Source organism: Tachypleus tridentatus, chromosome 2 (assembly GCF_004210375.1).
Source record: "Tachypleus tridentatus isolate NWPU-2018 chromosome 2, ASM421037v1, whole genome shotgun sequence".
NCBI classification, from domain to species: Eukaryota; Metazoa; Arthropoda; class Merostomata; order Xiphosura; family Limulidae; genus Tachypleus; species Tachypleus tridentatus.
This window is the reverse complement of record NC_134826.1, coordinates 89,733,729-89,747,209: the sequence shown is the minus strand read 5'-3', so window position 1 is coordinate 89,747,209 and position 13,481 is coordinate 89,733,729. Positions and strand designations below refer to the sequence as shown.

At 36.0% G+C, this 13,481-nt stretch overlaps 1 protein-coding gene across 1 annotated transcript in view; it reads left to right on the top strand.

The window, feature by feature from the left end:
• Positions 1 to 11,894, top strand: part of LOC143245555 (uncharacterized) — a 33,247-nt gene extending 21,353 nt beyond the window's left edge. The window contains exons 10-14 of the mRNA XM_076491914.1: positions 636 to 776; positions 3,575 to 3,760; positions 4,755 to 5,152; positions 5,603 to 5,753; positions 11,850 to 11,894. Coding sequence (XP_076348029.1) covers positions 636 to 776; positions 3,575 to 3,760; positions 4,755 to 5,152; positions 5,603 to 5,753; positions 11,850 to 11,894 — 921 coding nt within the window. The remainder of the gene's footprint in view (positions 1 to 635; positions 777 to 3,574; positions 3,761 to 4,754; positions 5,153 to 5,602; positions 5,754 to 11,849) is intronic.
• Positions 11,895 to 13,481: the final 1,587 nt, after the last annotated feature.

Sequence of the window (13,481 nt, the reverse complement as noted above, 5' to 3'; positions counted from 1 at the left end):
CTTTGCCTTATTGTATATCTTGGTGTATTTATTAAGGCTGCGAATGTTTCGCCATTAAATACCAGTCTTCTAGACAACCAGGAACTTAAAAAACGGAAGTCACTTGTAATTCTTGTAATTGGCTGAAATAACTTTTTCCAAAAGTTCCTGATAATACTGAAAGTTTCCAGGGCGATTCACGCGCGCTGGCGACGGAACAGTTTCTGCAGTAGGGGTACTGAAATTCTCTATATGATAAGAACTATGTCAAGCCAAGGGGTACTGAAACCTGCTACTTCATAAGAACCATATCAAACTAGAGGGGAGCTTTTGCACCCTCAGCACCCCTAGTTCCCGTGTCCTTGGGACACCCACATCTAAATTTCCTATGATGATCGTGCTTCGTAAAGTATTATTTGGATAATGGATGAAAACGAAGTAATCGGCGAGGGCTGTCATAAGATTACTTAATTACATATAGTAATTACAAATGTTAGTTTTCTGGTCTGTTTATTTGTCGTACAAGTATTTTTAAGGAATGTATTCAACAACGTGTGTGTAACGTTCAGGGCATTTAATTTCTTATCTACGTAGTTTACTTCCGATTAGAAATCCTTCAGAATTACTGACTTCGGATTTTTCTCACGTTTACACAGGGAATAAGATGTTTCGACTACACTAGTCGACTTGATGTTTTAGCTACAGGAAGTCCGGACTTTATCGTACGCTTATGGAACCCGTATGTGTCCAGCAGAGCGACAGCCATCTTAAGAGGTCACGTGACAGCTGTGATTGATGTACGCTTCCACGAGAGTATAGATTTCTTGTTTTCATACTCGAGGGACGCAGTAAGTTAAATGGCACCAAAAGAACGGGATTGGTCACTCTCTTAGTCATAGAATGGACAGCGTTGTTTGTGACATTTTTACACAAATCACACTAAACTCACGTATTGCCGCTTTTCAAACATTCTGTGTTTATTGATAAAAATCAAACAAAAGACATTTACGTTGTTTGTTTCGGTTATTTTATGCAATACCCGTTACTAATTTTAAGTTGTTAGACTAGTCTTGGAATATTCTAGTCGAATAATAGCATCCGAACCGAAGCGTGGGGCGAGTTTTAAATCAACAGGACACAAACCATGAAGATTCTAACTCACAGTCCAACTCGTTATTGCCGGCTCTAGAGTAAAGTAAGTAGTTAACACCACCCATCACCAAAAAACAGAATACTGGACTATACATTCCTTGGGACTCAGCACATGAAACAAAACAAAAACTCAACATACTAAGAAACCAAATAAACACAGCCATAAAACTATACTCACCAGATAAAATTAACGATGAATTAGACAAAATAAAACAATGCTTCATCAACATCAATAAGTTTCCTCCACAAACCGTAGAAAACATTATAAGCAAACACCTAGACAGAAAGCAAAATCAACCAACTAAAGTAAATACAGCTCACGAATCAAAAAACCACGAAACCATATGCTGCTGTATACCATATATTCCTGACATCAGCAAACAAATAACCAACATTTGGCAAAAAATTAGTAACAAAATATGACATTCCAGTTAATACCAAATTTATTCAAAAACCCGGCACAAAACTGAGGTCTATACTATGTAAAAACTACACTGACAAACACCACACCAACATTATTTATAAAATACAATGTGATAACTGCCACGACTTCTATATTGGAGAAACAAGTAGAAAAATGGAAACCAGATTCAAAGAACATAAAAAAGTCACCTTCACACGTTTTCGAACACTGCAAGTCAAATAAACACAACATAACCATAGAAAACACTCAAATACTAAATAAAGAAACAAACATAAACAAACGCAAAATTAAAGAAGCCTTACTTATACAACAACTTAAACCCAAAATAAACCAATATAAAGGAACGCCTTTATACCTATATTAATATAATAAAATAAATAAAATTATATATTCAAACATCTAACACCGCCCTCTACATTTCGACACACAGTTACACAACCCCTTTCAAACATGTGGTCAGCTTCCGGTCAGTAACCTCTTTCTTTGTGAACCTGACGATGACCGAAGAAGGTCGAAACGTTGTTCGCTCTTCTATGTAAAATATTTTCTCAACCCAAAGGAGCCGTTTTTGCATATAAAAAAATATTCTTTTCTTAACAAATAGTTGGGTTTCACTGCATCTTTATAAAACATCCTTAAGGTGCGAAGCGCAATTAGACATGAACAATGAATTATCGGATTCGCAATCTGGGCACGCTTAACCTGCTCTGTTAAAACTTTAAGGTAACAATTTTATCTTTCCGAGATGTGTGATTAAAACAACAGATTTCTATGTACAGCTCATGTTTCAAAATTCCATCTACAACTTATACTGGGTGTATTAGTTCATTTATTATTGTATTTTCAATCCTCATCCATTCCAGTCAAATTATTTAAACGTACTGTTAAATAATATTTGCATATGCAGCAACACCTAAGCTAGAGCAGTGACCGTAACTTCACAGTTATTGAAATTGCTCAGATAAAAAAGTCTTGGTATATATTAGATTCACACGCACCAAAATATAATTTCTTTATGACTGAAAAAACAAAACAAATTTTATAGCTTATATACAGATGTACAAAGTTTGGTGGATCGTGCGTTATATATATGACAGATAAGGAGGTGAAAGAAGGTGTGAGAGAGGCTGGGGGTAAGACTTGACCAGGTGAGTTAGAGGTCCAAATGAACAAGATATAGCTAGGTTTTAGAAATCATGGACATAAAGGAAATGTCGCAGAGTAATGTGGAATTTTAAAATTAAATGTTTTGCAGTGGTAGTTTTGTTTTTTGTTACCATACCAGTTTTTAAATTATCACTTCTGAGATCTCTCTCTGTTATCTGTCAGTTTTTCTTTATCTGTTTTTACATGATCACATCTTGGATTTCTCTGTTATCATGTCAGTTTTTCTTTATCTATTTTTACATGATCATATTTAGAATTTCTCTGTGTTATCGTGTCAGTTTTTCCTTTATCTGTTTTTACATGATCACATCTAGGATTTCTCTGTGTTATCATCAGTATTTCAGCTTTTACATTTCTTTATCTATCTGCTTTTACATGATCACATCTAGGATTTCTCTGTGTTATCATGTCAGTTTTCTTTATCTATTTTACATGATCACATCTTTTTGTTATGTCAGTTTTATCTATTTTTACATGATCTAGTATTTCTGTGTTATCATGTCAGTTTTTCTTTTCTCTGTGTTATCTTTGTGTTATGTCAGTATTTCGTTTATCTGTTTTTACATGATCACATCTAGGATTTCTCTGTGTTATCATGTCAGTTTTTCTTTATCTATTTTTACATGATCACATCTAGGATTTCTCTGTGTTATGTCAGTTTTTCTTTATCTATGTCAGTTTTCTTTATCTATTTTTTACATGATCACATCTAGGATTTCTCTGTGTTATCATGTCAGTTATTTTAAGTGGAATCTCCCAGTGTTTTGCTTGTCTATTTTTAAATGATCACTTCCAGGATATCTTAGTGTTACTATTTAAGGTCTATCCTTTATTGTACGTAATAACTTCTAGGATCTCCGAGTATGGCATGCCACGGAAAATGTCTGTCTTCAACAAATCCATATCAGATTTCCCATATTTGGAATGTTGGGACGAATGATCGAGCACAGTTCGTACCCATTGCACGTAACGACACCTGGTGGATCCTCCGTGATTATAACATGTAGTGATTTTGCAACTGAACTATATTTTGGTGAGGTATATAATAACTCTTTTACTGATATAATCTTGGTATTGGCTTACAAAGTGCTAAACCATCACATTAAAATCAAATAAGATATACTATAAAACGTGCCCCTTTGATACAGCGATAAGTCTACGGATTTGCAACTCTAAAATCAGGTGTTCGTTTCTTCTCGGTGGACTCATCAGGTAGTCCGATGTGGCTTTGCTATAATAAAACGTACACACACACATACTATAGAACATTCTTTGTAAGGGCGAATGTACATGTATATTTACAGGTAAGCGCGAAACAATAGTAAGGTTTATCAAATAACACTAACTACCACGATAAATACATTACAAGTAAATAAGACACAAGCGGCGCTACATATCCTAGTTTTTAAACTAACACGTAATCGTTAAAGTAATTAATACTAAAACAGTGTATTTAACAAAGGAATAATAAACAAATAAGTAACAAGAGTTGAGTTTCTGTGTTAGACAAACAAATAATAAACAACTCTCACAGACTTCGTGATCAGGTTTATTATTGCTGTGCAAACTCGAACACAGAACTCTAGCCTTCAAAGCTGTGTTTTCAAAGGAAATATTTCAGAGTATCCTGATTTATGTTAATCATTTTAGCGATATATTTGCGGACTTACACGTCTAGAAACAATTTGTTTAATAGAAAACGCTATATCAGTTGATAGAACTTTTTTTTTCTCAGCTCAAAATCGACACGAAGCAGAAAGTTTACAGATCACGTGAACCCTATATAACACACACTCTACGTTTTCCTAACATTTTATCACTGTAAATAATTTATAATATAAAAACAACATATTAGATGTTATGATAGCCCATTTCTAATGATTAAAGAATGATTTCATGAGATTTAATACTTATTACAGTCTCATCGTTAATTAAAGTACATTTTTTACAAGCATCCTTTTGAATAAAACAAGACAATTTATATTTTTTGTTAGAAATGTTTTCCTTATTGTTGTTATTATGTCCTTTGTAGCTTGAAGTATCAAATCATATTGATGAAGAGACTCCCCCGACTATGAAGAAACTTGAGAGAAACTATCCCTTTGCTGAATCAGCGACCTCTGGTGGTGAGTCTAAAAATGCTACAATGGAAAAAGTTACATCACCACTAGGTAGTGATACGGATGACAACCGATTTGCCAGCAAGTCCGACTTTACCAAGACCTTGAATTCCACGGGCCTGGCTTTAAACGAAAACCATGTCTCGGTTTATCATTATAATCAGGTTGAAGGCAAGAAAAATGGAAGTCCATTGGTGACCAACACAACCAGCCTTCAATGGGAAGGAAGAATTGAAATCCGAAAATCCGCGGAAAATTCCCCTCAGATGATGAAAGAAAAGCTTCATTATCCATCTGGACCGGACAAATGGCAAACTTCAAAAATCGAGAGTCGCGAATAAGAAACGAGAGAGGCGTGTGTGTTGTCCCCCTATCAAAGAAAGAGAAAGAAAGAGAAGAGCTGCAACAGTTCTTAAAGAGGGGCGCGCCATTTTCTGCCCTCAAAATTCACGACTTGCAAAAGGTTGACTTGCCTCCAAACCTTCCCATCAGTCATCAAATGAAGAAAGCTGCATTTGATTACACCACTAATGGTCATTTGAAAAACTTTGATTTCAATAAACTTCAGATAACGCCAAATTTGGAAAATGGACCTTCTATTAAGAGACCGTTCCAGCTATGTCCAAGTGTTTCTCATGTTGATCTTAAAGGACCACAGGTTCATCAGTCCTCAGCGCAGCCACTTCTGAAAGCAAACTTGTCAGCATCACCTAAGACTATTATAACTATATTTATACTATTTCATTGCTTTCTATTCTAGGATGAAATATTTTCAAATATCTAGCATTTTACTTTTTCAACAAGCCAACCGAGCAGTCAGAGGTGCTCTAGGTTTCCAACTTTGTCTTCTGAGACGACTCCAATACTCTTCTACATGGCTAACCACTTCTACCATTCTCTTCCCCTTGATGGTTTGTAACCTATTAAAGTTTCCATCAACGAAATGCCTCCTCTTACTATATGCCTGTTTTGTAATAATTTCCTGTTTTATACACATGATTTTATCCGTCTTTATTTCAATCAATTCAACCAATGAAATCATCTTTAAAAAACGTGTTTTGTTCAACATTATATCATTAAAGAAAAAAAACCTCTATTAAAGAATATATTGACCACTGGTTATCGAGTGAAGATTGCCCACAAGTATACGATAAACAAAAATACAAATATAAATAACAATCTTTATACCACACATTGGCAACAATATATTTTCGGTAAGTAAAATATGACAGCTAACCCTTATTTATAGGGGGAGGGAGCGAAAGTGTTACATCACACGTGTCTACTAAGTCTAGTTGCATTAAAAATGGAAAACGTTTCCAACGTCAGTTGGAATAAAACATTCACTGCACTTTAAGCTTTCCCGTTGTCGTCATGTGGAGTGTGCTAAAGCGCGTGAAAAAAAAAAAAAAGAGTGACGTCATTAAATACGTCTTTCAATGGCCCGTTATATAATTTGTTACTGCTAGAAACGACACTTTGAAACCATTTAAGATAAGGTCTGATATCGCACGTCGCTATCCCTTATTTCTAAATAGTTTAAAAATAAACCAACAGGACTTTATTTTAATGGATGCAATACATCTAATTGTCTATTCGGTATCAACACAAACACCAATCACTATTATACCAGTGGTCTCCAAACTCTCTTAATTCATTCCTTTCGTCACTGAACCCATAATTTAACCCATCTTTACGAATTAGCCTGTACGAAAGTATCAACCATATAAAATTAGAAAAATACTTTCGACTTAAAAGTATATTTGGTCAATGACTAATCAATACTCAACAAATATATACCTAAAAACAGCAATTACCTCTTATGTTTGTGGGAACCCCTGCTCACTCACCCTTGGCGAAACTCTAGGGTTATACGGAATACAGTTTCGACCACCACTCGCTTATACGATAATTCGAGTGAAGTTACTAATTAGTTACTTATTTTTATGATTACTACCAATTTTAGGAAAGTCCAGAAGGGCAGGAGTGAGAGTTCGATCTCGGGGCATCTTCTTTGACAATAGCACCCCTTTCCCTTAATGGCTCAGCGATTAATCAGTAGGCTTATAACGCTAAAAAATACAACAATTGTGTAGTTCTGTGCTTAACAACAACAAATATACTTTGAGGGCAGACGCAGGCGTCTGGAGATAGTTTTGGAAACCTACAACCATGTTTCTCAACCTGCTGCTCGTCAAAGCCCGTTATTTATTTGGCTGCAACACGGATGAAAAACTAAACTTATAAACTGGATATCTCAGTAAAGTGGTGACACACAGAGAGCCAAAGTAAGTTTAAAGGTGATAATACACACCTAATATTTAAATAAAGTTACGTTTTATTAACTGACATCAAAGCTTCTTTTTTTGTTGTTTATTTGGTTTTATCTTGTTTTACCTGTTTGATGTTTTCTACATGTGCTTGCACTGTTGCTCATGGACAATGACTTGACCTCACAAAACAAAGAAACGAATATTTTCGAGACACACAATTTCTTCTATATATTCTAGAAAATATTTTCAAAATAGCAACTTATTACCTCCATGTTTTGTGTGTCTTGGTTTAAAACGTCGGACAGTAAAGACACCAACTCGCTTTAGACGGCTCTGTCGTATAAAGAGAAGAAACATCAAATACGAAAAATGTTCTTACCAGAAAACAATTTGTTTTTGATCGAACTTCCAAAGAGATCCGATACATATTAATCACAGTGTAAACATAGCTCACTCCAGCAAGAATCTTTCTCTTGAAATAAAACCCCCAGAAATTCAGCGGTAAACTGAAAGTTAAATACCATGTTTCGATACTCGTGGGCGGGCACAACACCGATAGCCCATTGAGTAGCTTTTTGCATAACGAGAAACAAAAACAACCAGTTTTCTAGGACATCATCATCGGTCAGTATCATTCACCTTCACTTTTGTAGGACGTCATCATCGGTCAGTGTCATTCATCTTCAGTTTTCTAGGACATCATCATCGGTCAGTGTAATTCACCTTCAACGTAAAATGTAAGACTGATATTTTTGTATCCTTGTTTGTTTTAGGGTTAACATGCCAGATCTATTCTAAACTGTGTTCGTGGTGATATTAAGGTTGTGAGTTATAACTGGGTGAAACTGTACCAAGAACAAATGGATGAGCAGCTGTGTCGCGTGCGAGGTCTGAGTTGGGTAAAAAACAACCACAAAAAACACATTGTTAACAGGTGATGTGTTTTTATAAAAACACATTTTCCATTTATGGGTTCACTGACCAATCAATTTCACAATATTATGTGAAACTGACTCCAATTTTTGTTTACGGACGAAACAATTATAATCATTTGTTTTAATTACAAATAATTCCAAAACATGAAGTTTAAATAACCCAATAATACATGTCGGACTGAAAATGAATAACTGCTTGAACTGATAATTTAGACCATCCAATTATAACGCCTCTACAGCTGAAAGATTAACAGATAGCGATTCAAGCGTCTCCTAACAGGTAAACAAAAAATGATTTCCGTATAAATAATAACCGATCACTAAATAGTGATTGTGAATGGTCCCTTTAAAAACGTGTCATTTCACAGTTATAGTTTTAAAGACTTAAACACGAACTTACAGAGCTCGTAATTAATGTCTTTTTTTCTAACGAATTAATTTATTAATTTAATTGTTTGCGCATAGCTACCTAATAGACTATCTCTCCTCTGTCTCCATTGGTATCGAAATCCGCTTTCTAGCGTTATAAATCCGCAGACTTTTTGCTGTGCCACCGTAATGGGAGAGTTTATTTATTTAGCTCATGAATAAAGTACTGATTATACATTTCGTAGTTTTATTGTTCAATCGTTTCAAAAAATACACATCTTCTTGGCTGTAACGAGGAGTGGTGTACGAAAAACATTACTGTACGACACCTAGTGGTATTTTATTCTTTGAAGAACGCTAATATTATTTCTTATTTAGTCATCTCTAGTTATCTAGAGTATAAATCGAAAAATATGTGAGCCTGTCATTTAGAATGAAAGTTCATAAACTTGTTACTAACTGTCAAAGATGTATTTGACTAAAATATATTTACAAATGGATTATAAATAAACTCGTATTGGTGGCTAGAGGGCGCTCGACTTGCAATTTGTGGGTAGCGGAATCGAAATCCGTCACCGATCATGCACACCCTTTTAGCCATGAGTGGGGGACGTTATAATGTTCAAGTCTATTATATTAATACCTTATGGCTTAGCGCGTTAAGGTGTGCGCTTCGTAATCTGAGGGTCGCGGGTTCGCGCCCGAGTCGCGCCAAACATGCTCGCCCTCCCAGCCGTGGGGGCGTTATAATGTGACGGTCAATCCCACTATTCGTTGGTAAAAAAGTAGCCCAAGAGTTGGCGGTGGGTGGTGATGACTAGCTGTCTTCCCTCTAGTCTTACACTGCTAAATTAGGGACGGCTAGCACAGATAGCCCTCGAGTAGCTTTGTGCGAAATTCCAAAAACCAAACCAAACCATGATATTAATACCACTTTTCTTTGGTAAAGAGTAGCTCAAGAGTTGGTAGTGGGTGTTGTTGACTAACTTCTTTCCGTATGGTGTATCAGCTCAAAATTACAGCTGACTAGAGCTTCTAAATAGTCCACGAGTAGCTATGCGTGAATATCAAACAAACTGAATTCATTTGGTATGAGGACTTCTGATGGGTCAGCTGTAGGTTTACACACTTTCACCGTTCACATAGGTGGTTCGAGTCCTCGCTGTTAACAGAGCGCAGATAGTCAACACGGAATGGAAAGTGGTGTTCGGCCTTTCTTACAAACATGAAGTTTAGAACTTATAAATGGAATGAAACTTTTCAGTCGATGTTTGTAGTATAAGAATATTTTTACATGAAAAGAACATTGAAAGTAAACTTATACACAGAGTCCATCCACCACAACACCTCTGGTTTCTAGAGATGGTCATGTCCTGTTGTGTTCGTATGTTAATTGGTAAGTTATCTTTTACTTCAAGAGGTGTTTATGTCCTGTTGCGTTCATGTGTTAATTGGTAAGTTATCTTTTACTTCAAGAGGTGTTTATATTCCTTTGTGTTCGTATGTTAATTGGTAAGTTATCTTTTACTTCAAGAGGTGTTTATGTTCCCTTGTGACTGCCTCTATGTAGTATACGCGAAATCCTGAAATAAAAAAGTCAACATTAGGGGATGAGAAATGTTTTTGTTTGTTTGACCCAAAAGCTACTCAGTGGGTTATATGTGTCGCGTCCGCCGAGTTAATCGACAAGTTAAACATAAAGTTGGGCAACAGAAGGGCGAAAGATCTGGTGCAAAATCAGTGCTGCTTTGCGTTTTCACAAACGTCGCGTTGACAACCCCAAAATAATAAAATCCGTTACTAGCGTTTATGTTGAAATACCAGCATCCTTGCCAAACTACGTAATCACCTCCTGAAAAACATAAAAACATCTTAGCTTCCAAGAGAGGATAACTAAAATGAAGAAAATATAAAATGTGGCTCTACATTATAAAGCGGACGATGACCGAACCTGACGCACAACTATAACGAATGGAATGGCGGAATGCTACAGCAACACTGAGAGAAAGTATATAAAGTTTCGTCTGCTCATGTGATGAGGATGACCAAATACCAAACATTATTCTGAAAAAAAGCTCTACTCTCCTGTTACAACACCTCCCAAACATCATGAACATTTCACTAGCGACACTTGGAAAAAAGCCATCATAGCCACGATCCCAAAGAAACAAACCAACAGAACCAATCCAGATAATTTCCGCCCCATCAGTCTGTTAAGCTGCCTTGGCAAACTGATGGAGAGAATTATCTCCAACCGTCTCCTCCATTTTTGCGAATCGAATAATATCCTTCCAGAATCTCAAAATGCCTCCAGGAAAAATAGGCAAACAACAGATCGCCTCACACGACTCACCGAATCAATCTATAAAGCTTATAACAACAATCAAGTAACCATCGGGGTATTCCTAGATGTCAAAAAAGCATTCGACAGCGTATGGCACAATGCCATCAAATACAAACTAAAACACCTGCAAATAAATCCCACGATAGTTAAATGGATTTCAAATTTCTTAACAGATAGAACAGCACAAGTAAAAGTCAATAAAACTATATCCAAATCATTTAATATAACCGCAGGAGTGCCCCAAGGATCAGTCCTCTCTCCACTTCTATACATAATTTTCGTCAGTGACATACCTTTCCCAAATCTAACATACACGCATAATTCACAATACGCAGACGACATCGCTATCTGGAGCACCTCCAGAAACCCAGTGATGGCCATGTCTCGCGTACAAGAATCACAAAGCAACGTCTCAACATGGAGCAACAAGTGGAGAGTTGTGTTAAATCCAACCAAAACACAAGCAATCACCTTCTACAGGAAATTAAAAAAACAAAGAAAAAATCTAGAAAAAATAAAATTATCACTAGGAAATACGACCATTAACATGAGCAAAAACATCACATTCCTTGGCATCACTTTCGACACAAAACTAACATGGAAAAAACATGTTAACAATATACACTCATCAATTAGAAAACGGATTTCACACCTAATGACTCCAACCAGCAGACAATCAAAATGTTCACCAAACACCATTATCCAAATATACAAGGCTTACATCCGTCTACTAATAGAGTACGGATGTCAAGTAACATACAATATGTCAAATAACACACTCCAGAAAATCCAAGTTCAACAGAACAGAATACTAAGTTCTGCATTCAGTCTACCGTTATTCACGCCAGTAAATTATATTCATCAAATCAGTAACTTACCAACACTTAGAAATAGACTAACGGAAATATCACACAAATATTATCTAAAAGCAGAAAACAGAAACAAACTAACGGCATCACTATACAAATTAACTAGTGCACCAACAATATACATTTCACCTTACAACATATTTCAAGAATTACAAATTACACAACAAAGTATGTAAAGAATTAAACTCATGTTAATAATATGTATTCTCTTTTTCAGATATCGGGCACAGGACAGGCAAGACTTTCGGCGTCTGTCCTGTGAAAGTGGGTTTTCTCGGGGCACTCCCGTTTCCCCTCACAGCAAAAACTTAGGCTTTGGATTTTTAGATCCCAGCACAGGCAACTTTATTGCCAGACCCTGAGTCGGGTCGTTTGAATTCGTGTTCGTATTTACTTTGACTTCTGCCTTTCGGGACGGGACCTGGCCGTTCTCTCCGGTGCTGCCTTTGCCTCGGTCTAGGATAACATTAAGAATGACCTCCTTCACCCAAAAAAAGAGTCAAAATTATTTAATAAATAAATAAATAAATAAAACTAAAACTAATAACCTTTCACGAAAGGGAACGAAGAGGAACCACAACGTTCCTGAACACCCCAGTTAGAGAGAGAATTCTTACGATTTTTCTCGCTCTAAACTAAACCCCTGCCACGTTAGTTTGCGTTTGCGTTTGTGATGAGGAGGTGAGATACGTGTTGCATATGTTTTTGTATTTTTCTACTTTTATACACAGAGAATTTTTATTATCAACTTTCGCTGTTTAAAGGTGAGCTATTTATATTTATTTATCTATTCAGTCCTTTCACCTACGCTTTTAACTGTATTTAAATTCCGCTAGAGGAATGTTAGTCAAGTGTCACACACACACAAAAATCAAATAATTGTTATTGAGTAAGATATTAGTTCAGGTTTGTTCTTCTAATGTGTTGTAAAAATAATTCGTTAACTTTCAAGTGAACAACGTTCTAGTTCGCTGATTTACTCTCTCTTACTCTCTCTCTTAATATTTCACATATATGTGAAGATCTCGTGATGAAGCCCATAAAAATCGATATCATGAACTAAGTTAGATTTAATTAATCATTAAAACCTCATTCTTCGTCCGTTCCGTGAAAACATTGTAGCATTAGTGACGTTTATGTGACGTAATACTTTGACCGACTAAAAGTTTTGAAGAATTTAAACTTTAAGAACTAGGAAAATATATCTCCGAAACACGTTTTTCTTGGCGGCAGTTGGTCGTGAACTATGAACAGATTAACAGTATACTCGCAGCCTAACAACCTCGCCCCCCGAACTAACCATGAATGGATTAACAGTAAACTCGCAGCTAGACAACCCTAACGAATCAAATAGACGTCATTCTACTTACTAACCACAGGTGATTTTACTACACTGAATAATGTTTAGTTTCCTAACCATAATAGCTTCAAAATGAAAGGCCTCGTTAGTAGCGGATATAACAGCTATGAAGTTGAGGACATATCGCGTTCTTCTTGGCTTTCATTCGTAAGTTCTTATAATGTTTTGTATGAATAGAACAACTTTATGGCCTTTCTGAGTCCCTTCATCACATGACAAAGTGTGTAAATGTGTTTTGTTTTTCTTCTTTGGTGAAGAGAATACCAACGAGCAAACAGTAACATCAAACAGAATTTGTTAGTGTGATTCTCCATATATACTCTTCAAAACAAGACACGCAAAAGGGATATTTTTGTTATTTTAAAGAGAAATATATGTAATAACGTTACAAGCTCAGAGTATATCATGTTACACGTGTTAAGGCACTGATTGTCAGACCAAAATGACAATAAAAGTTGTGCACTTTGAAAACGGAGGAAAACATCGGAT